The sequence below is a fragment of the Vulpes vulpes genome, chromosome 15 (genome assembly GCF_048418805.1).
Source record: "Vulpes vulpes isolate BD-2025 chromosome 15, VulVul3, whole genome shotgun sequence".
NCBI classification, from domain to species: Eukaryota; Metazoa; Chordata; class Mammalia; order Carnivora; family Canidae; genus Vulpes; species Vulpes vulpes.
Window position 1 is genome coordinate 2,533,685 of NC_132794.1, and position 23,095 is coordinate 2,556,779.

General features: G+C 41.7%; 1 protein-coding gene across 4 annotated transcripts in view; it reads left to right on the plus strand.

The window, feature by feature from the left end:
* The window catches only part of HSF2BP (heat shock transcription factor 2 binding protein), a 108,892-nt gene that overhangs the window by 52,392 nt on the left and 33,405 nt on the right, over positions 1-23,095 (plus strand). For 3 of the 4 annotated variants that reach the window (XR_011997488.1, XM_072739429.1, XM_072739428.1), the window contains exon 8: positions 12,192-12,295. Coding sequence is in view for 3 of the 4 variants with exons in the window: in XM_072739429.1 (XP_072595530.1) it covers positions 12,192-12,295 (104 nt within the window). In the remaining variant the exon portion in view is untranslated. Of the gene's footprint in view, positions 1-12,191; positions 12,296-13,150; positions 13,307-23,095 lie in introns of those variants that run through there. The other variant, XM_072739430.1, reaches the window with a different exon arrangement.

Here is a 23,095-nt window from a genome sequence, read left to right on the forward strand (position 1 = left end):
CCATGGGCCAGCAGCCTTGTAATAGATTTGATTCTGCTGTGTGATCCAGGGCCATTTCTTTGGTGGCACACACCCACAGGGTGACAAGTGGGACATTCTTGTGGCTCAGCCTCAGTGAGTTCTTTCACTGTTCTGTCCCCTTGGGCTTTATAATTTCCCAATTGCCCTGGTTTATCTGCTTGCTTTTGGGGAACACTCTCCAAATCTAGAAACTTCCAATATCTGGTGGCCAGACACACCAGCTGATGCTGGGCCTCTTGAGGTGCTTTGTGCTGCCAGCAGGACGGCTGGACTGCTGTCTGCTGCAGTGGTGTATCTCATAAGCCTTGGCCTCCAGGCCTCCAAGGGGGTCACCTTCCTACCACACCAGCTAGGGCTACACTCTCTGTGAGCACTTCTCCATTCACAAATAGCCCCTCAGGAACCTGTGGACAGCCCGGACGAGCCCTAGGCCAGGCTCCATCCGCCAAGTTCAGTGCCACCAGCTGATAGCAAGCCCCTGTCTGCTTCTTCTCCATGCACTTCTAGTTCTTACCCAGCAGTCAGGATGTGCCATGTCAGGAGCTTCCCTGTCACCACTGGCATCAGTCCTTGCTCTCCACCCCCAGCCACAGGTCACCCAGGCATGCGCACAGCATTTGGCGTTGGCAAGGTCTCTGCTGTGTCTGGGGCTGCACTCCAACCTTGGGTTGCAGAGGGCCATTGTGTCTCATGCTGATGCTGAGCCTGGTATGGTGGACCCTGATCCTCTCCTGGTATTTTTCCCTACTGCTGTAACATGCACCGCTGTTGCCCTGGTCTTTGACACCTGAGGCTGGACAAAGAAACTTTTTGTTTCATGTGGGAGATCTGAATTTTGGGAATCAGGTTAACCCCAGCCTTTCTAAGTACCCCCTGTTTTTTGTCTTTAATTTTCTCATTAATTGTTTCTCATTGCCTGTTCTTCATTATGATTTTACCAACCCTATCGAGCAGACCATGAGAGACCTCTTAGCAGCTTGTTCTAGCTGCTGCTTAGGGTCAGACCTGTTGGAGATGTTGTTGATGGGTTTCCTGGAGGCCCAGCTGGAGAGGAGACCAGGAGGTTTCCAGGGAGGGTTTATCCACATTCCTGAACGAAGACTGCTGGTTCTCAGTGCAACACTATCCCCAGATTTGGGGTTGAGCTGCATGCTCTGTGAATGGACTATGTTTACTCTGTGCCAACCATAGGCTATTGACCCAGTACCTTTCATAGTTCAGGGCCCTGGGAGTATATGGTGTTTATAGTCAGGGAAGGCCGGAGAGAACAGTAAATTTGCAAAGGTGTTTCGTGCCCAGGCACCTAGAGGTGGAAGATTATAGAAATGCCCCTGGGGACCCCTGGGTGGCTCAGCGGTTTAGTGCCACCTTCAGCCCAGGGCGTGACCCCAGGGTCCCGGGATCACAAGTCCCACGTCAGGCTCCCTGCATGAGGCCTGCTTCTCCCTCTGCCTATGTCTCTGCCTCTCTCTCTCTCTCTGTCTCTCATGAATAAATAAATAAAATCTTTAAAAAAAATGCAGAACCTGTTTCAGTAGTCCTGAGATGGACCTGACAGTCTGCTTTAAAAAAACCAAAAAAAAAAGAAAAAAAAAAAAAAAAGAAATGCCCCTGGAGTTAGGGATGTACTTGGCCTTGCTACATGACAACTTCCACTTGTCATCAGCAGGGTTTAGTCAGTGAGAAGTCCTGCACATGAAATTTCCCAGAACCAGCTTGTGAGCGCTGCAGGAAAACCAGTTCATACTTTATAACCAAACCAGCATTATTACATCTTTGAACAGATGTAGCTCTGAGTGGTTGTAGCTATATTTGCAGAGCTAAACCTCCTTGAGTGATGATTCACCATCATAAGGACCAGCGGGCTGAATTTCCCCACAGAATCCTAGCTTCTAAAGAAGAGAAAACTTGTCTGGGATAGTCAGAACTCAGACTGTATTTTATAAAGGTGATTCTGGAAGCATTTCCACAAAATGTATTCATGTCAGTGCTTTAGAACTACACTTAGGACACTAAGCTTGGACCTCTAAGTGTACCCCACAGTGCATTCAATGGGTGTGCTGCCTCTCTTCCATTCACTGTAAACTTGTAGTTGGCACAGACTGTGCTTCTCTGTATTCTCAAGGTCTAATATACAGAAAGGTGCTCAGTAAATGATGCTATGTGAGCAAATGAGATGCAGACATTCATTTTCTGGGTTATGGTTATACCTTGTTTGTTGTTAAAAGTCATGCAAAGTGTTACCTTGCATTTGGGTGGCCTGAAACCCTCACATAAGGAACAGCTTAATACCAGTGGAAAAGAAATCTTCAAACACGATTGGGCTTTCTTAATCATTTCCAATTAAAACTTTATTAATCCTAGATAGTAGGAAAGCTGTTATTAAGGACATTATAACACATTTATAGGATGTTGGTTAACAGTTTAATATTTTAAGAGGCAAGTACATTCTGAGGACAAATATTAGATTATGTTCAAATCCCTTAGAGTCGGTAGCATTTCCAGGTATTAACAAAGGTCAACCAAGCTTCTAAAATGTTTCTCTCTGACATTTGGGTTCTGGGAACTACTATGTATTATTCTTTTTCAGTCAGTAGAGCTTTGAGCCACAAAATATTTAACATCCAGTGAATTCATCTAGTGGTTATAAATTGGTAGGTGGTGGTTTGAATATAACTTTGATTCTTCTGAAAGGTATTTTTAGGGTTTCAGCCTATCTAGTTTGATCATTCTGTGTACATTTTTTTAAAATCTGTATTTGGCATTTTCATTAAGAAAAAGGCAAATAATCTAATACACGTGGGTAAAAGAGATAATCAGGCAGTTCATAGAGGAAACACTGGCAAGCTTCATAAGTATGGAAGAGATTCTTCAATTGTATTGCAAATTATAACCATAATGAAATAACTTTTCATTCTATTTCATGGAAAAAAGTCATGAGCTTTAGAGAGATGTGAGGCCCAGAGAAAGCTTACACCTTTCCACTGTGCTGATGAGAGGGGGAAGGAGGCAGGCGGGCAGCATCTGTTGAGGTCAATATGCTTATACCTGGGACAGGTAATCCCCTTTTGCATATGTACTCCAGAACAAGTTTTAGCTACAAACACTAGGACGCTTGTGCAGAAACGTCATAGCATCTGTGTTTGTAGCAGACCTAAGCCTCTGTCACCTGCAGAATAGGTAAATAGATTGTGATCAGTTAAAGTTGGGATGCATTAGCGAAAATATATGATTACTATACAAGTCATTGTAGACAAATATCTCACCATGGTGTGGAAGATTACATATGGTATGCTGCCACTGAGACAGACATGGAAGATGGAGTTGTTGAGCTCTGCACATGTGCTGTGAGAAAGTATCTAGAAGTGTGTGGCTCTGTCACATGACAAGTGGAGCTGTTGGCTCCCACCTCCCTGGAGTGTCTATGGCTATGTTCAGGCATGGTTCACAAAGGGAATTTGACTATGGTGATAAGATTTTCTTTCTTAACCAGGGAGGTGGGTATTGTATTCTTTATATCTTTTTGTGGGCCTTTAATGTTACATAGTAGATAAAAAGTTATCAATGTTTGGTTAGGGTTACATACATTGGTTTTTATGTTCTAACTCAATGAGGGGGACACAGAATCTGAAACAAGTAGGTTCTGTAGTTAATTACCGTATCTAAAAACAACAACAACAACAACTTAATCCTAAAATTTGTATGGAACCACAAAAGATCCCAAATAGCCAGAGCCACCTTGAAAAGGCAAACAAAATTGGAGGCATTACAATTTCAGACTTCAAAGTTATATCACAAAGTTATAGTGAACAAAGCAGTGTGGTCCTGGCACAAAAACAGACACATAGATCAGTGGAACAGAGTAGAGAACCCAGAAGTAAATCTACAACTATATGGTCAATTAATCTTCGACAGAGAAGGAAAGAGCAATCAATGGAAAAGAAGACAGCGTCTTTAACAAATGGGAAGACTGGACAGTAACATGCAAAAGAATAAAACTGGGCTACCTTCTTACACCACACACAAAAATAAATCAGAATGGGTTAAAGACCTAAAAGTGAGACCCAAAAAACAAAAATCCCAGAGGAGACACAGTAAGTTCTCTGACATTAAGTTGCCTGTAGCAACTTCTTTTTAGATATGTCTCCTGAGGCAAAGGAAACAAAAGCAAAAATAAACTATTGGGACTTCATCAAAATAAAAAGCTTTCACATGGCTAAGGAAACAGTCAATAAAACTAAAAGGCAACCTATGGAATGGGAGAAGATATTTGCAAATGACATATTTGACAAAGGGTTAGTATCCAAAATATATAAAGAACAGATACAACTTAACACCCCACGAACAATCTAATTTAAAAAATAGGCAGAAGACATGGATAGACATTTCTTCAAAGAAGACATACAGATGGTCAACAAACGTGAAAAGATGTTCAACGTCAATTATCATCAAGGAAATGCAAATTGAAACTACAATGTGATATCACCTCCCACCTGTGAGAATGGCTAAAATCAACACAAGGAACAACCAGTGTTGGTGAGGGTGTAGAGAAAGGGAAACCTTCATGCACTGTTTTTTGTTTTCTTTTTAAGATTTTATTTATTTATTTGAGTGACAGAGTACAAGCTGGGGAAAAGCAGAGGGAGTGCAGGCTCCTCACTGAACAAGGAGCTTGACACAGGGCTCAATCCCAGGGCTCTGGGATCCTGACCTGAGCCAAAGGTAGATGCTTAACTGACGAAGTCATCCACGTGCCCCAACCCTTGTGTTACTGTTAGTGGGACTGCAAACTGGTGTAGCCACTCTGGAAAACAGTATGGAGGGGTCACAAAATTTAAAAATAGAGTCATTCTACAATTCAGCAATTGCACTACTAGGTAATTACCCAAAGAATGCAAAGGGATATATGCACCCTGATGTTTATAGCAGCATTATCCATGATGGCCAAGTTATGGAAGTAGCCCAAGTGTCTCTCCACTGATGAATGGATAATAATGGTTATGTACACAACAGAATATTACTCAACCATCAAAAAAGAATGAAATCTTGCCATTCACAATGACATGGATGGAGCTAGAGGGTATTATGCTAAGTACAGTAAGAGAAAGATAAATATATGATCTCACTCATATGTGGTGAAACAAATGAACAAAGGGACAAAAAAGGCAAACCAAGGAACGGACTCAACTATAGAGAATACACTGATGGTCACCACAGGGGAGGTGGGTGAGGGGGTGGGGGGTGGGGAAAAAGGGGATGGGGAGTCATGAGTGCACTTGTGATGAGCACCAGGGGAGGTATGGAAGTGCTGAATCACTATATTGTACACCTGAAACTAATATTACACTGTATGGTAACACTAGAATTTAAATTAAAACTTTAAAAAATTTCATTCGACAGGCACTTGCTCCTGCAACTAACTCCTAGTAAATGCTCAATGAAATTAAAAAAAAAAAAAAAAAAAAAAAGGATGCCTGGGTGGGTCATTCAGTTAAGGATCTGACTCCTGGTTTTGACTCTAGTCATGATCTCAAGGTCTTAGGATTGAGCCCCATGTTGGCCTCCATGCTCAATGGGGAGTCTGCTTGGGACTCTCCCTCTCCTGCTGCCCTCCCACATCCCTGTGCATGCGCTCTCCAGCTCACTCACTGAAATATTTTTTTCTTTCAAGATTTTATTTATTAGAGAGAGTAAGTGAGTGAACACAAGCAGGGACAAGAGGGAGAAGCAGGTTCCCTTAAACCAGGGAGTCCAATGCAGAGCTCAATCCCAGGACCCTGCGATGATGACCTGCGGTGAAGGCAGACACTTTACCAGCTGAGCCACCCACATGCCCCAGTAAATAAATGTTTTTTAAAAAATTTTAGGCCTCTTGGTCTGAGATGTCTGACTGTATTGCTGTACTATTTGCCTCTCTCTGAAACTGCATATTGCAGTCATCTGTAAGAGTTTTATTGCTCACTGTTCCTTAGCATTACATGCTGGTGCTAATTTGGTTACTTTAGATTTTACTCCAGATGACCAGTTGGTGGCTTTTGTTTCTGGAGGGTGGACATCACAGTCGTGCCTTTTTGTTTATTTTCATTGCTGGTTTGTTTTGAAGTACCGGGTATGTTTGTTCTTTGTTACTTCCGGTTGTAATTTCGAGATGAACACAATAGTTGAGTTGCATCACCTTTACTTCTAATGACTCAGCGTTGCCCATCAGACTGTCGGGAGGGCTTTCTGACTTCCTACCAGGCCAGCCTCCTCAACCCCAGGCCTGCTATAGCTAGGTGAAGACTGTGTCCTTCTTGAAAAAGAGCTGCTTGTGTTGCTTTTGTAGCATTTCAAGTTTGCCGGTACCTCTGTTAGCTTGCTCTCCTTTCATTGCCAATGTCGGCTTTATCTGTAATTCCAAGGCTGCAGAGCCTGGCCAATTGCTGCTTCGAGCCTGTAAGTCCATTTATAACAAATACTCTGCTTAGGTTTGTGGTAGGAAGCAAAATTTGCCTACCTTTTTTGTCACTGGAATAAAAAGTCTGATTCCTAGTTCTATGGCAGTTTGGGGAAGGACATTTACTTTTAATACCTCAATGCCAGAAGAGTGGATTGAATGCGCAGTTTCTCTTGAGTTTGCAATTGGAAACATGATACATTATTTACAAAATATTTGTGGTTAGGATAGAAATCTTGGAACAGAAAGCACTTGCATAAGGAACGAAAGTTTTCTGGGTTTATTGTTTGCTAAGTCCTCTGTGACCTTGGAGCACTCTCTGGTCTTCTGTGAGATGTAGCCTAGCAATGGCATGAGGTCTCAGGTGGTTCTGTGGTCACTGCAATGACATCTGTTCCACTCTAGCTTCTTAACAATGGCTGACTTTAACCAAATATGAATTTTAAAGACATTTATCAATTTGGTGAGTCCTTTTTGCTGCCTTAAAGTTAAATGGCAGTTGGTGAAGAATTTCAACTGAATGTATTTCCTAGAATTTGCCCTATATTCTAGTTATCACCCCGATGTTAATTTTGCCTTTAAGATTTAAAGATTAGCTAACTTTATTTTTATTTTCTAAGGCAAGGGTTGCAATTTTTTTCTGGAAAAGGCCAGATAGAAAATATTTTAGGCTCTGTGGGCCATTCGATCTCTGTAACAATGACTCACCTGAATTGTAGCATGGAAGCAACATGGGCAGCACATTTAATTTTAAGGACTTCCAACTACCTGTGTTGGTGATCTGAAGTAAGAACTTCACTTTTAGAATCCTGGATTGGAGGCTCCAGAAAGTTGTAGTTAAAGTGCTGAATTTTCCTCATGAGTACAACTTCTAAACAGCTCTTAATAACTCATTAAACAGATTACTAGTGAATAGACTTTGAATATGTATAAAAATTGTCAGGAAAACTTGAAAGGACTTGCAAGTTTGGCTCATTCTGTGGCCTGTGAGGCTGAGGATCATATTCTGAGAAGCGGGCATCATTGCTCTCGCGGGTGCTAGTCTAGCGTTGTCTTCTTGAACCTGGTAGCATTGCCTTGCCTTTGAAAATGCTCATCTAAATACGGGGAGAGAAAGACCGTCTCTGCATGCTTTGCCTGGCAGAGGCTCTCAGTCACTGGGGGTTGGTTCATTTTTCCATATTTAACCTGCGTGCTTCAGGACATGTCCCAGGTCCTGAATAAGCCATGGAGCCTAGAAACCAGCTGTTTTTTTTTTTTTTTTTTTTTAAAGACTGTATTTGTGTGTGAGATTGATAGAGAGCATGAGTGGAGAGGGGAGGGAGAAGCAGACTCTTGCTGAACAGGGAGCCCAACATGGATGGGGCTTGATCCCAGGACGCCGGGATCATGACCTGAGCTGAGGCCAGATGCTTCACCGACGGAGCCACCCAGGCGCCCTGAAACCAGCTATTTTAACAGAAAACTGTAATAAGCACTTTCTGTGGCGTGCATGGATGCGCCTCCCACAGTTTATTTAATCAGGCCCTTGTTAATGGACTGAATGGCTGTTACTGATTTTCTTCTGTCTCAGGCTCCAGTGTGTCTTGGCATGACACTGTTACTGATCCCATCTTTATTTAAAATTTGATTGTATTGCTTATTATAGGATTTTTGCAGTAGTTTTGTTTTTGTTTTTAGACGTTTGGATTACAATACATTTAAAAGATCCTGGTTACTGAACCGAATGTTTTGGCACCCCTTACATTTGCCCCCAAAGCAAGTGTCTTACTCTCCACACCTTACTGGGCCCTGCTGGTTAAGTATTCCGTTGTACACTGATATTGCAGGTCTTTGTTGGACTCAGGATTCTGTTAGCTTTTGCTGAAGAGAATGACTGTCCTAGCAGGTAGTTAGCTTTACCTGCCTCTTCAACCCTGGCTCCCCTGAGGTGATCGATCAAATTTGTGTCCCGTCCTTGGTTTCCCAGTTCTCATTCCTCGGGACCTCTTGTCTGGGCTCCCTCCTTCCCTCTGCCCTGGCTCTGTTCGGCTCTGTTGGGTACCTGTCCTTACCTCATGGCCCTTGTGTCAGGTACCCTGAACTTTCACTCTGTGTTAACAGTTTCATTTTTTGTTAAGTTTTAGGTTCTCCTTTGAATCACTGGGTATTTATAATAGTAGCTCCTTGATGGTATTTTGAATTTCTTTTTATATTATTTATACTAAACATACCCATTTTCTATTCTGTATCTGATATTTCTATTATCTGACAGTCTTTTTTTAGTTTTGGCTTTCATCGATTCTTTGTGCTGTTGCTTATGGGATCTTGTTTTTCATGGTTTTGTGATTTTTGTTATGAACTCACGTTTGTTAGTACTCTATTTGTGGGAATTCTTTGAAGACCAGGTTGAGGAACCTTTCCTTCAAAAGGATGTTTACTTTGGCTAGGCAGCTGAAGGAGCTCCTATCCCAACTCTCCTTTTTTAAACTTTTGTTTTAGTTTTTAGGAGAGAGGTGAGGAAGGACAGAGAGAGAAAATCTTAAACAGGCTCCATGCCTGGTGTGTGAGCCTTACACAGGGCTCGATCTCATAACCCTGAGATCATGACCCAAGCCCAAAACCAGGAGTCAGACCGTAACTGGCTGAGCCACCCAGGTGCCCCTCCCAACTCTCCTTTGTATTAAAATAATTGGCTTATGGATTTTCAGGCCATAAAGTATGGATTCATGCCAAGCTTGAAAGCTTACTCTTCCCTGGCTTTGTGTGGGGGTCTGTGACCTGAGTCCCTGTCTTACATTGGTCTGAGGCTTTTCCTTCTGTCACTCTGCACAAAGCCACTCTGTTGCTCTGAGCTATGTGCTTCTGGAATCTGTCCTCTCCAGCACACGCCTCCCTGAATTTGCACTCTTACTCAGTTCCTGATCAGGGATGTTTTCCCTTCACTTCTCACAAGCTCATCTATTCTTTCAGGAGTTTGCAAAATCTTTGTGTAGCCTTTTTACAAAAATTGCTTTGCAGTGTGAAGTTTTGGGATCTTTGTATTTATTCTGCAGTATTGTTAAAAACCTTGTCCAATCCATGAGCATGGAATATTTTTCCATCTCTTTGTGTCTTCCTCAGTTTCTTTCAGAAGTGTTCTGTAGTTTTTAGGGTATAGATCCTTTACCTCTTTGGTTAGGTTTATTCCTAGGTATCTTGTGCTTTTGGGTGCAATTGTAAATGGGATTGACTCCTTAATTTCTCTTTCTTCAGTCTCATTGTTAGTGTATAGAAAGGCCACTGATTTCTGGGCATTGTCTTTGTATCCTGCCACATTGCCAAATTGCTGTATGAGTTCTAGCAATCTTGGGGTGGAGCCTTTGGGTTTTCTATGTACAGTATGTCATCTGCAAAGAGAGAGAATTTGACTTCTTCTTTGCCAATTTGAATGCCTTTTATTTCTTTTTGTTGTCTGATTGCTGAGCCTAGGACTTCTAGTACTATGTTGAATAGCAGAATTAATATTGTGAAAATGTCAATGCTACCCCGGGCAATTTACACATTTAATGCAATCCCTATCAAAATACCATGGACTTTCTTCAGAGAGTTGGAACAAATAATCTTAAGATTTGTGTGGAACCAGAAAAGAATTCGAATAGCCAGGGGAATATTGAAAAAAACCAGAGCTGGGGGCATCACAATGCCGGATTTCAAGTTGTATTACAAAGCTGTGATCATCAAGACAGTGTGGTACTGGCACAAAAACAGACACATAGACCAATGGAATAGAATAGAGAACCCAGAAATGGGCCCTCAACTCTATGGTCAACTAATATTCGACAAAGCAGGAAAGACTGTCCACTGGAAAAAGGACAGTTTCTTCAATAAATGGTGCTGGGAAAATTGGACATCCACATGCAGAAGAATGAAACTGGACCACTCTCTTACACCAGACACAAAGATAAAGTCAAAATGGATGAAAGATCTAAATGTGAGACAAGGATCCATCAAATCCTAGAGGAGAACACAGGCCACACCCTTTTTGAACTTGGCCACAGTAACTTCTTGCAAGATACATCTATGAAGGCAAGGGAAACAAAAGCAAAAATGAACTATTGGGACTTATTCAAGATAAAAAGCTTCTGCACAGCAAAGGATACAGTCAACAAAACTCAAAGACAACCTACAGAATGGGAGAAGATATTTGCAAATGACATATCAGATAAAGGGCTAGTATCCAAGATCTATAAAGAACTTATTAAACTCAATAGCAAAGAAACAATCCAATCGTGAAATGGGCAAAAGACATGAACAGAAATTTCACCAAAGAAGACCCTACACATGGCCAACAAGCACATGAGAAAATGCTCTGCATGACTTGCCATCAGAGAAATACAAATCAAAACCACAATGAGATACCACCTCACACCAGTGAGAATGGGGAAAATTAACAAGGCAGGAAACAACAAATGTTGGAGAGGATGCGGAGAAAGGGGAACCCTCTTACACTGTTGGTGGGAATGTGAACTGGTGCAGCCACTTTGGAAAACTGTGTGGAGGTTCCTCAAAGAGTTAAAAACAGAGCTACCCTCTGACCCAGCAACTGCACTGCTGGGTGTTTACCCCAAAGATACAGATGCAAGTGAAACGCCAGGACACCTGCACCCCGATGTTTATAGCAGCAATGTCCACAATAGCCAAACTGTGGAAGGAGCCTCGGTGTCCATTGACAGATGAATGAATAAAGAAGCTGTGGTAAAAAAAAAAAAAAAAAAAAAAGCTGTGGTCTGTGTATACAATGGAATATTACTCAGCCATCAGAAAGGACGAAGATGACCATTTGCTTCGACGTGGATGGACCTGGAGGGTATTATGCTGAGTGAAATAAGTCAATTGGAGAAGGACAAACATTATATGGTCTCATTCATTTGGGGAATATAAAAAATAGTGAAAGGGATTAAAGGGGAAAAGAGAGAAAATGAATGGGAAATATCAGAGAGGGAGACAGAACATGAGAGACTCCTGACTCTGGGAAATGAACAAGGGGTGGTGGAAAGGGAGGTGGGAAGGGGGATGGGGTGACTGGGTGATGGACACTGGGGGGCACTTGATGGGATGAGCACTGGGTGTTATGCTATATGTTGGCAAATCGATCTCCAATAAAAAAATATACAAAAAAAAAAAAAACCCTCGTCCAACAGTTTTCCAGTTTTCATTGGACTCTAACTAACCAGTTATGGTCAGTTCGCAAGGTAGCTTGTAAGATCTTATGTGACTCTGGATACTGTCTTGTCGGTTGTTAGAGATGGTCGGGGTTGGGGTGCTCTTCCTCCCCTGTGCTGTGGGGTAGACACACTTGTATGGCCTGAGCCGGCTACCCAGACATCATAGATAATGTTCAGTGAGTGAAAAGATAGGATTACATTTTCAGCAGCTGAATTGAACTGTTTGAGCCCAGTATACTTCTGCATTGAGGGTTGCCTGTGTGTAAATGCAGGACCAGTCATAAAAGAGATCACTCAGTAAATGTGGTCCTGAGATTCCTGTGGGACCCTCTGTGATTGTGTACCCTGGTCCTGTGTGCTCTCACAAGGTGGTTTTATGTGGCTGTGTTGCTGGAGCTTCCCACTTTCCCATAGTGTCCCGGAGATCAGTATTGTTTGACGTGCATCACCCAGCCTGCAGAGTGTCGGAAAGCCCTGTTAACCAGGAGCTGTATTTAGGGTGAGACTTCCCGTGGGCGTCACCTCAATCTGTCTTCTTTATGTTCCAGGTTACTGCTGATGTCCCTGTACAACGTGAGCATCAACCTGAAAGGCTTGAAGTACATCAGTGAGAGCCCAGGATTCATCCCACTGCTGTGGTGGCTTTTGAGTGGTGAGGACAGGCTTTCCCTGTACATTTTCTCATATAGCATGGGCACCTGGTCTGCTGTGGCTGGAGGAAGGTGTAAAGTATTAGAAATAGGGGTTGATTGTCCTAAGGTGTTAGTGGTTTTTTTTTTTTTTAAGGCTTTATTTATTTATTCATGAGAGACACAGGGAGAGAGAGAGAGAGAGGCAGAGACACAGGCAGAGGGAGAAGCAGGCTCCATGCAAGGAGCCCGACATGGGACTCGATCCTGGGACTCCAGGATCAGGCTCTGGGCTGAAGGCAGGCGCTAAACTGCTAAGCCACCCAGGCTGCCCTGTTAGTGTTTTTTTTAAAAGAGATTTCAAACTAGAGAGAACTCAGTGGTATGCTAGGTTGTTTCTAGTTTTGTTTCTGAAGTATTGCTTTCAGTTAGTTATGATTCTGTGACACAAAGAGAAATTATCTTTTAAAAATTTTTTTAATTTTAATTTTTAAAAATATTTTTATTTATTTGAGAAAGTAAGAGAGAGAGAGAGAGAGAGAGAGAGAGAGAGCATGCACGCAGAAGCATAAGGGAGGGGCAGAGGGAGAAGCTGACTCCCTACCAAGCAGGGAGCCTGATGCGGAGCTTGATCCCAGGAACCTAGAGTCACAACCTGAGCCAAAGGCAGACACTTAATCAACTGAGCCACCCAGACACCCCAAAAGAGAAACTGTCTTAACAGCTGGCAAAGGACATTCAGCTGTCCCTTTTTCTGTGGACAAAACAGTGCTGTGGGTTGTCTGGGGCTCTGAATGTCAGATGAAAGAATGTGGGGAAAAAGAAATATGAGGGATGCCTGGGTGGCTCAGCGGTTGAGCCTCTGCCTTTGACTCAAGGTGTGATCCCGGGATCCCAGGATCGAGTCCCACATCGAGCTTCCTGCATGGAGCCTGCTTCTCCCTCTGCCTGTGTCTCTGCCTCTGTTTCTCTCTCTGTGTGTCTCTCGTGAATAAATAAATCTTTTTTTTAATAATAAATTTATTTTTTATTGGTGTTCACTTTGCCAACATACAGAATAACACCCAGTGCTCATCCCCTCAAGTGCCCCCCTCAGTGCCCGTCACCCATTCCCCCCCCACCCCCCTCCCTCCTCCCCTTCCACCACCCCTAGTTCGTTTCCCAGAGTTAGGAGTCTCTATGTTCTGTCTCCCTTCCTGATATTTCCCACACATTTCTTCTCCCTTCCTTTATATTCCCTTTCACTATTATTTATATTCCCCAAATGAATGAGAACATACACTGTTTGTCCTTCTCCGATTGACTTACTGCACTCAGCATAATACCCTCCAGTTCCATCCACGTTGAAGCAAATGGTGGGTATTTGTCGTTTCTAATGGCTGAGTAATATTCCATTGTATACATAAACCACATCTTCTTTATCCATCATCTTTCGATGGACACCGAGGCTCCTTCCACAGTTTGGCTATTGTGGACATTGCTGCTAAATAAATAAATCTTTAAGAAAATCTGAAATTGCACCTCTGAAGTCCCATATGTGTTATGTGTATATGGGTTTTTTGTTATCTCTAAAATAAAAGCTCTTTCTACTGTATCTTTTCTCTGTGACCACCAATTTATTTATCTATTTTTATTTTTTAAAATTTTCATCCCAATGTAAGTAACATACAATATTATATTAGTTTAGATGTACAGTATAGTGGTTCAGCACTTCTCTCATCATTAAGAAAAGTGTATTTTTACTTTCCATCACCTCTTTCCCACAGCCCCTACTTACCTCCCCTCTGGTAATCATCAGTTTGTTTTCTATAGTTGAGTCTGTTTCTTTGTCTCTTTTTATCCCCATTTGCTCATTTGTTTTGTTTCTTAAATTCCACATATAAGTGAAATCATGTGGTATTTGTCTTTCTCTGACTGACTTATTTCACTTAGCATCATACCCTTTAGCTCCATCCATGTTGTTGCAAATGGTAAGATTTCATTCTTTTTATGGCTAATATTCCATTGTATATATACTACAACTTCTTTATCCATATTCAGTTGATAGATACTTGGGCTGTTTCCATAATTTGGCTATTGTGTACATTAGTCAAATTATCTACATCTCAGGCTGTTGCCCTGAGAAGCTTTTTATCTTGATGAAGTCCCAGTAGTTCATATTTGCTTTTGTTTCCCTTGCCTCAGGGGACATATCAAAAATGTTGTTAGAATCAGTGTCTGACCACAAATTTAACCTGATTTTGTCCCAATTTGCTCATGATAACTTTTAACACTATGTATTCAGTAGGTATATATTTCACTTAGGTGTGCAAAAAATGGACTTTCCTTATTTTTTCGTAATTTGGATTGATCTCCATTTGAGCTTCAGGTCCACTTGGTGATGAATGCTTATTTTATGTAACAGATTTTTTGAATTGTAATTGATATGCAATTAACTGCCCACATTTAAGGCAAAAAATTAAGTTTTGATATAAATATACACCTGTAAAATCATCACCACAATAAAGGTAGTGAAGGTGAGCATCAGCCCCAAAAGGTACCTTGTGCTCCTTGGTGGTGCCTCTCCCTTACTTCCCTGCTCCCCTCTTCTCAGACACCTATTCACCCCCTTTCTGTACTATAAATTAGTTTTCATTTTCCATGTGTTTATATAACTGACATCATATGTCTTGTACTCTGTCTGTCTAGTTCTTCTCATTCAACATATTTATTTTGAGATCCAACTATGTTATTTTGGGATAATAGTTGATCATTTTTTATTGCTAAATAGTGTTCTATGCTGTGGGTATACCAAATTGCTTTACTTATTCAGGTGTTGATAGACATTTGGATTGTCTCTAGGTTTTAGCTATTATAAGTGAAGCTGCTATGAACATTCTAGTATGTCTTTACATTGACATATGCTCTCATTTCTCTTGGGTAAATACCTAGGAGTGGAATGTCTGGGTATGTGGTGTATGCTACCATTTAGCACACCCTAGAGTGGTGTGTCAGTGTTCCAGCTGATGCGTGTCCTTGTTGGGGCTTGTGTGGCCTCTGTTTAACTTTAGACACTCCATCAAGGCCATAGTGGCACCTTGTTGTGGTCTTAGTTTGCATTTTTATTATGACTAATGATACTGAGCATCTTTTTATGTGCTTATTTCCCACCCACGTATCTTCTCTGATAAGATATCTTTTGCCCATCTTAAAAAAAATTGAGTTGTTTTAATTGAATATCAAGAATTTTTTTGTGTGTATTCCAGATACAAATCCAAATATTGGATACAAATGCAAATATTTTCTCCTGGTCTGTGGTTTGTCTTTTCATTTTCTTAAGAGCATCTTCAAAGAATGGAGGTTCTTAATTTTTAAAAATATTTATTTATTAATTTATTCATTATTTTAGAGTGAGAGAGTGAGCAAGAGCAAGAGTAGGGAGAGAGGCAGAGAGAGAGGAAGAAAGAGAATCTCAAGCAGACTCCCCACTGAGCATGGAGTCCAGTGTGGGGCTCAACCTCACGACCCTGAGAGCATCACCTCAGCTGAAATCAAGAGTTGGACACTTAACTGACTAAGCCACCTAGGCTCAGTTTCTTAATTTTGATGAAGTTTAACTTATTGTTTTTTTTTTAAAGATTTTATTTATTTCTTAGAGTACACAAGTGAAGGGGAGGGGCAGAGGGAGAGAGAAGCTGACTCCCCACTGAGCAGGGAGCCCAATATGGCACTTGATCCCAGGACTCCAGGATCATGGCCTGAGATGAAAGGAGATGCTCAACCTAATGAGCCACCCAGGTGCCCCTTACCTTATTCTTTTTCTTTAATGAATTGTGTTTTTGGGGTAGCTTTGTCTAACTCAAGATCACAAAGTTTCTTAAATTTGTTTTTCTTCAGTAGTTCTATAGTTCTACGTTTTACATTCAGATCTATGATCTGTTTTGGATTAATACTGGCATGTAGTAAGAGGTGGGAGTCCCAGTTCTTTTTTTACATAAGGCTGCCTGGCTGATGTGACGCTGTTTGTTGTGAAGGCTCTTTTCTCCACCCGATAACCTCTGCACCTTTGTTGAAAATCACATGCCAGTGTATGTGAGGGTGAGGTTTTGGCTCACTCTTCTGTTCCATGGATACATTTTTGTATCATTATGCCAATACCATACTTTATAATAAATCTTTTTTTTAATAATAAATTTATTTTTTATTGGTGTTCACTTTGCCAACATACAGAATAACACCCAGTGCTCATCCCCTCAAGTGCCCCCCTCAGTGCCCGTCACCCATTCACCCCCACCCCCCGCCCTCCTCCCCTTCCACCACCCCTAGTTCGTTTCCCAGAGTTAGGAGTCTTTATGTTCTGTCTCTCTTTCTGATATTTCCCACACATTTCTTCTCCCCAAAGTCATTTACTGTAAATCCTCCAACACTGTTTTAATTTTTCAAAGTTGTTTTGGCTATTTCTAAGTTCTTTGCATTTCCAGATATATTGAGAATCAGTTTGTCACTTTCTACCAAAAAAACACCTGGTTGAGAATTTTATTGGGATTATGTTGAATTGACATTTTATTTGAGAAGAATTGACATTTTAGCAATATTGCATCTTCCAATATTCATGAATTCCAATATTCATGATCCATGAACATGGTATATATGTCCATTTATTTAGATATTGTTGGGAGACAGGGGTCTCTCATGTTTCTTTATGTCTTAAGAGCAGAGGAACTGACCTCTTTTGTTCCTTACTATCTTTGCAAGGATGCTTATATAGTGAGCACCCATTGTAGGTAGAGGTACTATCTCTATCCAGAGCAAAGGGTGGGTTTGTTTATAAGCATGCAGTAAGGATAATGCTTCCCTCCAGGGCAAAGGTTAGGTAGGCTTACCACCCATTATGAAAGATATGGGGTTCCTAAGCTTGTGTAATGCAACTCATGGCCTGTGCATGGCCCTATGGAATTGGGTCTCATTGAACTGGCCGAAGTGTGGGTATGGCTGTTGCTGGTGAGTAGTGCAGTTCTTTATCTTGGACTCAGGAAGCTGATGTGTCTCCTGCCAGCACTTGTGAAACTATAGCCTGCTGACCTCTGTCCCAGTTGGGCTCCAGACCCTATCTCCTGGCCAATTTGTTGGATTGCTGCTTTGTAGGAAGCACCTCAGACATGGAAGCTTTAGTCCTGGGTGACTTCCCGCCTTTGCCTGCCTGTAGGTCAGCTTGGCTTGTCCTCAGAGACGGTTATCCTGAAACCAGATGCCCTTCACTTACGCTAGCCTGCAGCCACTGAGCCCTCAGCACCTTCTGCTAGCTGTTAACTTTCTCATCAAAAGAGGGCCGTATGCTAAATGTAGGGCCCATTTTAGCTGTGGTGCTCCAGAAATTGTCTGGGCTGAAGTGACAATTGTAATGAGTCTCTAATTTATATAGCTCCCTAGGTACAAATAGCCCAAGAGTGTCAGTTCCTGACTTTCACCACAGGTGCTGTTCTTTGACCAACATGGTTGTTCCTGTTTAAACTTTGGGTCACGTACAATAGGAAACTGTGGTGAAGTTGCCTTAATGACACTTTTTCCCACTGTGGCATTAGGCATTCTTGTCCATGAAAATAATTGCTTGTTCTTTTGACACAGTGAGGACAGCCAAAACCCTCATAAATCCTTTGCAAGGTCATTTTGCCTGATATCTTTAGAGCTGTTATCATAGTCAAACAAAGACAAGGTCTAGTAGGCCCAGGATGTTTGACCCCTGAATTCTGTATGGAATTACTTCAGCTTAAAAATTGACATTTGTTACAGAATTTGGTGTGTATTTTGAGAGGATGAGTATGTATTTTATTATGGAATAGAGAAATAGGAGCAAAAGTAGTTTTCTGAATAGTAATCCTTGCTTCTTGGTGCCCAGTGGTAGTGGTATGTTTGTTTTCAGAATCCCAGACTCTTGTAACTGCTTAGAGCTAGGAGAGAATTTGAGAACTGGCTTCTTGTACCACTTTGCTTTTGGGTAGCTCTGCTTTATGAAATATACTAGAGAAACAAAAATCTCTTCTAGTTTTTTAGAAGATCTACAGAAAAAGATTTCATTATTTCTCTCAGTAATTGGGTCCTTCTTTTATCAGTTCTTAGGGGATTTGATGTATTTTAAAGCGTATTGACTTTGGACACGTTTGACTCATTAAAATTGCAGATTTTCTATTTAGGAATTCACCTACCCTTTCAGAATCCCATTTTCTGATCTGCAAAGTGAAGATTTCTACCTCAAGGGTCTTAGTGTGTATTAACATGCAGCCAACACCTCAGAGTCAGTGTTAAATAGGTGTCAGTTTCCCTTTTTATGCCTCATCTAAACCTTTCATGCTGTAATGAAAACTCATTTTCTTTTATTTCTTTTGACCTGAAGGTGGCAAGTTGCTGTCAAGTACCTGTACTTGGATCCAGAGTATAGGACCAGTTGCTGTTAATCATCCCTGACTTCATAACTTCATTTCCTTTAATGTTTGTTGGATTTCATTTTCCTTCCCTTTGTTCATCTATGTAGCTGGCTTTTCCCCAGGCTTTCTCTACATTCTTAACATTCCTCATAGGTTGCAGAACTACGTGGAACACCAGTGGATGGCTGATGAGGATAGGGTGTGCTGGGATGATGACCACATGTTACGGAACTGCTAATGCAAAGTAGTATTTTGATCACACTGCTAACTTTTTAGTGCTGTATTTCCTACTATGTTCACAGTGTTGGATAGGAAGGCATTTGCCTCCCACCTTACACTTATTCAGGTTGTCTAAGCAGTGGGAGACTTTGGTAGTCCTACCAAAATTGTATCTGTAGCCCAAACCTCTGTCCTGAACTCCAAAAGCACATCTCCCACTATCTCCTTGCCATCTCCACATAGGCATTTAACAGCATTCAGATATTTCTGTATGCATGACCCCTACCAGGTATCCATACAGCCTCACATGGACACCTAAGGGACAGTGAGACTCAGTATGTTCAGACTCAGTTCCTAATCTTTCCCACACTGACCTCTTTTCACACCTTCCTATGACAACTCTATGTTGATTTCTCAGGCCTTTAGAAACCTCAGAGTGAATCTCATCTCCTTTTCCTTTCACACCCACATCCAATCTGTTAGGAAATCTTAATGGCTCCACTTTCAAAATCTGTCCAGAATCTGACCACCATCTACCACTCCCAGCTGGTCTTGAGCCTCCATCATCTTTCCTTTAAAGAACTCCAGCAGCCTCCTATAGATTTCCCTATTGTCCATCCTTGCAGGGCATGAATTGGAAGCCAAGGATAGGACAGAAGGAATCCAAGACCAACTCTCCTTACTGAAAGCAGTCAAAATATTGAATGAGATGTAAAAAAGATACAAAAATTGCTCCTCTGAGCTAGAAAAAGAGTAGCTGTATCCAAAGCCCAAAAGCTAAGTGAAAGTGGGATGCCAGAGAAGTTAAGAGACCTGAACTAACACCTGCTTTGAGGGCATTTCTCAAAATGACTTTTGGTTTCCATGGCCTCACAGAGTGTGGGGACAGGAAATGAAGCCCATGTCTCACCCCAGGTGAGTAGCCTTGTAGGGACTCCTAAAGGCATTTACCAACATTGCAGGGGTAAACTGAGGATACTCCTCCAGCCCTTGGGGACTGCAGGAAAATTGCTTTTAGGGGAAATCATTGAGAGGACATGAGGCTGGTTGAGGCTTGTGAGCTGGACCCAGCAACTGGAGGCTTCTCACTCTGCACCCCATCCTTGGGATGTTTGAGCTTCTGTCTTCCCTGCTCCCACAAGTCGTCCCAAGGACATAGCCTTGAGATAGGGATGTGGTGTGGAGACCTTCTGGACGGTATGCGTGACTGAACCCACTTAGGGCTTCTATGTAAACTTTCTTTTTTTTGAAGATAGAAGTGTTTTTATGTATTTATTTTTTAAAGTTTTTATTTAAATTCTAGTCAGTTAACACAGGGTGTTATATTAATTTCAAGTGGCACAAGATAGTGATTTAGCACTTCCATACAACTCTTGGTGCTCATCATCACAAGTGCCCTCCTTCATCCTCATCCCCTGTTTCCCCCATCACTCCATCCACTCCCCTCTGGTGACCAGGAGTTTGTTCTCTACGCTTAAGAGTCTATTTGACTGTCCGTTTTTTCCTCCTTTGTTTTTGTTTTGTTTCTTAAATTCCACATGAGTGAACTCGTATGCTGCTTGTCTTTCTCTGACGGACTTATTTTGCTCAGCATAGTACCCTCTAGCTCCATCCATATTGTTGCAAGTGGAGGGATTTCATGCTTTTTTATGGCTGAGTAATTTCCATTGTATATATGTACCACCTCTTCTTTATCCATTCATCAATCAACGGACAATCGAGCCTCTTCCTAATTTGGCTGTTGTTGATAATGCCAACATTGGGGTGCATGTTAAATGTATCCTTTTTTTGTATTCTTTGGGTAAATAGCTAGTGGTATAATTGCTGGATGGTAGGGTAGTTCTATTTTTAATTTTTTTATTCTGGTGGGTGAGCGTGAGGACCCACAGGTCTTGTGGTTGGCCAAGACAAGCCTTGTGTATGTTCCCTTTGCTTATTAAACTTGCCAGCAGCCAACCTTTTTCTATGGTCTTTCCTTGGTAGTATAAAATACACCTTTCCTTGTGGTATAAAATAAATTTGTTTAATATGTTTCAAGAAATAAAAGAAGGGACTAATATATGAGTAAAGAGTAAGAGATTATAGAAATGGCCAGGCAGATCTGAAAAAGGACCAAATAGTAATTCTGGAGATGAACAGTGTCATGATTGTGATTATAAATTTATTAAACAGATTATATACATAGTTGAAGAGATCATTAAATTGATATAGACAGATCTGAAGAAATGATCAAGAATGAAGCACAGAGAGGGTTGGAGGATAACAGATAGGGATGTGGAGGAGAGACAAAGAATGGAACCCATGGGTAACCAGAGTTCTGGGCTAGAGGAGAGCAGGTGGGGCAGGAACCATATTGCAAGAGAGAATGGCTGAGAAGTTCGCCAAACTTGGTTACTTAATGTGAGAAGTCCGCCTGCTTGTAAGTGGGAAGATTGAGGAAAACCCTCTCCTTGGGCACATTGTAATGAAAACCACAGAATATTAGAGATAGAGATGGTCTTAGAGGTAGGCAGACAGCAAAGTTATGGCTTCAGGGGGGTAGCTCTTAGAATTGACCCTCCTGGCAACAGTGTCCTATCTTATGCTTAGAGAGAATAGCTGCCAACCCTTGTTTGCATGTTCCTCCTCCCACAAATACTTTTCAGAGTAGGGGTGAGATGGAACTGAGGCTCTGTCTCTGGAGCCCTTCCCAGGATGTACCTAGGGAGGAGTGTGATCTCAGATAGCAAGTATGTGGGAGAGAATGAGGGACAGAGGGAGAAGCGGGTGTGTGGGTGAGTCCAAGGAAACGTGGGCTGTATGAAGCAATGGGGTTAGAGCGCCAAAGGCAGCACAGCAGCACCAGCACTGGGTGCCAGTGAGGCAGGGGCGCTGCTGTGTGAGTGGGCAGGAAGGGGGAAGCAGGGACGGCTGACTCTGTACTTCAATGATGTGGGTGCAGGGTAATGTGTGAATGCACACCTTTTAAAAAAAAAAACACTGTAGAGTTTTGGTTATAAAGCAGGTCTCAACCATTTCAGATGATAAGAATCATGTGGAATATTTTCTTTGACCACAGTGCAGTGAAGCTGGAAATGAGTGAAAAAAAATTAGTAGAATCTCACATGCAGAAATTAAGTAACCCATAAGTGAAGGAAGAAATCATAAGAGAAATCAGGTATTTTGAACTAAATAATAAAAATATTACATATCAAAAATGATGAAATGCATCTAAATAAGTATTTAGTAGAAATTTTACTAGTTTAAGGAGGAAGGCAGAAATTCATGATCTGAAAGATCTACCATAAAGCTTTTTTTAAAAAACTGAAACAACCCAAACAAAGTACACGGAGGAAAATAAAAGGAAAAAGCAGAAATAACCAGGCTGTTGCTAGTAGGTTCCACAGTAGCTTTGAGCTATGGTGGGAAGCCTCTGGACCAACAGAGACCATGGGGTCTGAAGAATGGAGAGTGTTGGAAGCTCAGAGGCTGTGGAACTGTTGAGTACATCAGTGTGTGCAGAGTCCCAAAGGAAGCATAAGAGAAAAAGGAACAGAAAAAATTATTTGAAGAAAGAACGCCTGAAAACTTGATAACTTTGATGAAGAACAGTCTAGAAATCCAAGAAGTACAGTGCACTCCCAAGTAAACACACATCTACACCTAGACGTATCACATCGAACTGTTCATACTTGAGACAAAGAAAACATCTCAAAATCAGCAAGAGAAACACGTGCATGGGATCCATAGCAAGGCGAACAGCTCTCTGTTCGTCAGAAACAGCGGTCCTAATGCAGGGGGATGATTTTTCAGAGTTCTGAAAGGAAAGACTGTGGACCAAAAATTCTATGTCCAGCTAAACTGTTCTTCAGATGTGGAGGGGATAACACACCCCCGGATAAAGAGAGATGGGGGGATTTTATTGGCAGCAGACCTCCTTTACCAGGAAAGAAGTTCTTCAAGCTGAGAGAACGTGCCAGAACACAATGCCCCCAATCCCTGCCAGGTGCTGTTGGTTTCACACGGGGAGGGTTGGGGTTTCAGAAACTGCTGCTTCAAAGACTTGTAGCAAAAATGAGAGGGCTTATCCCACTTCTGGGTATTTACCCCAAACAATTCAAAAACAGGATCTTGAAGAGCTGTTTGTACAGCCGTGTTCATGGCAGCCTTACATATAATAGCCAAGGTATGGAGGCCACCAGAATGCCCATCGGTGGCTGAATG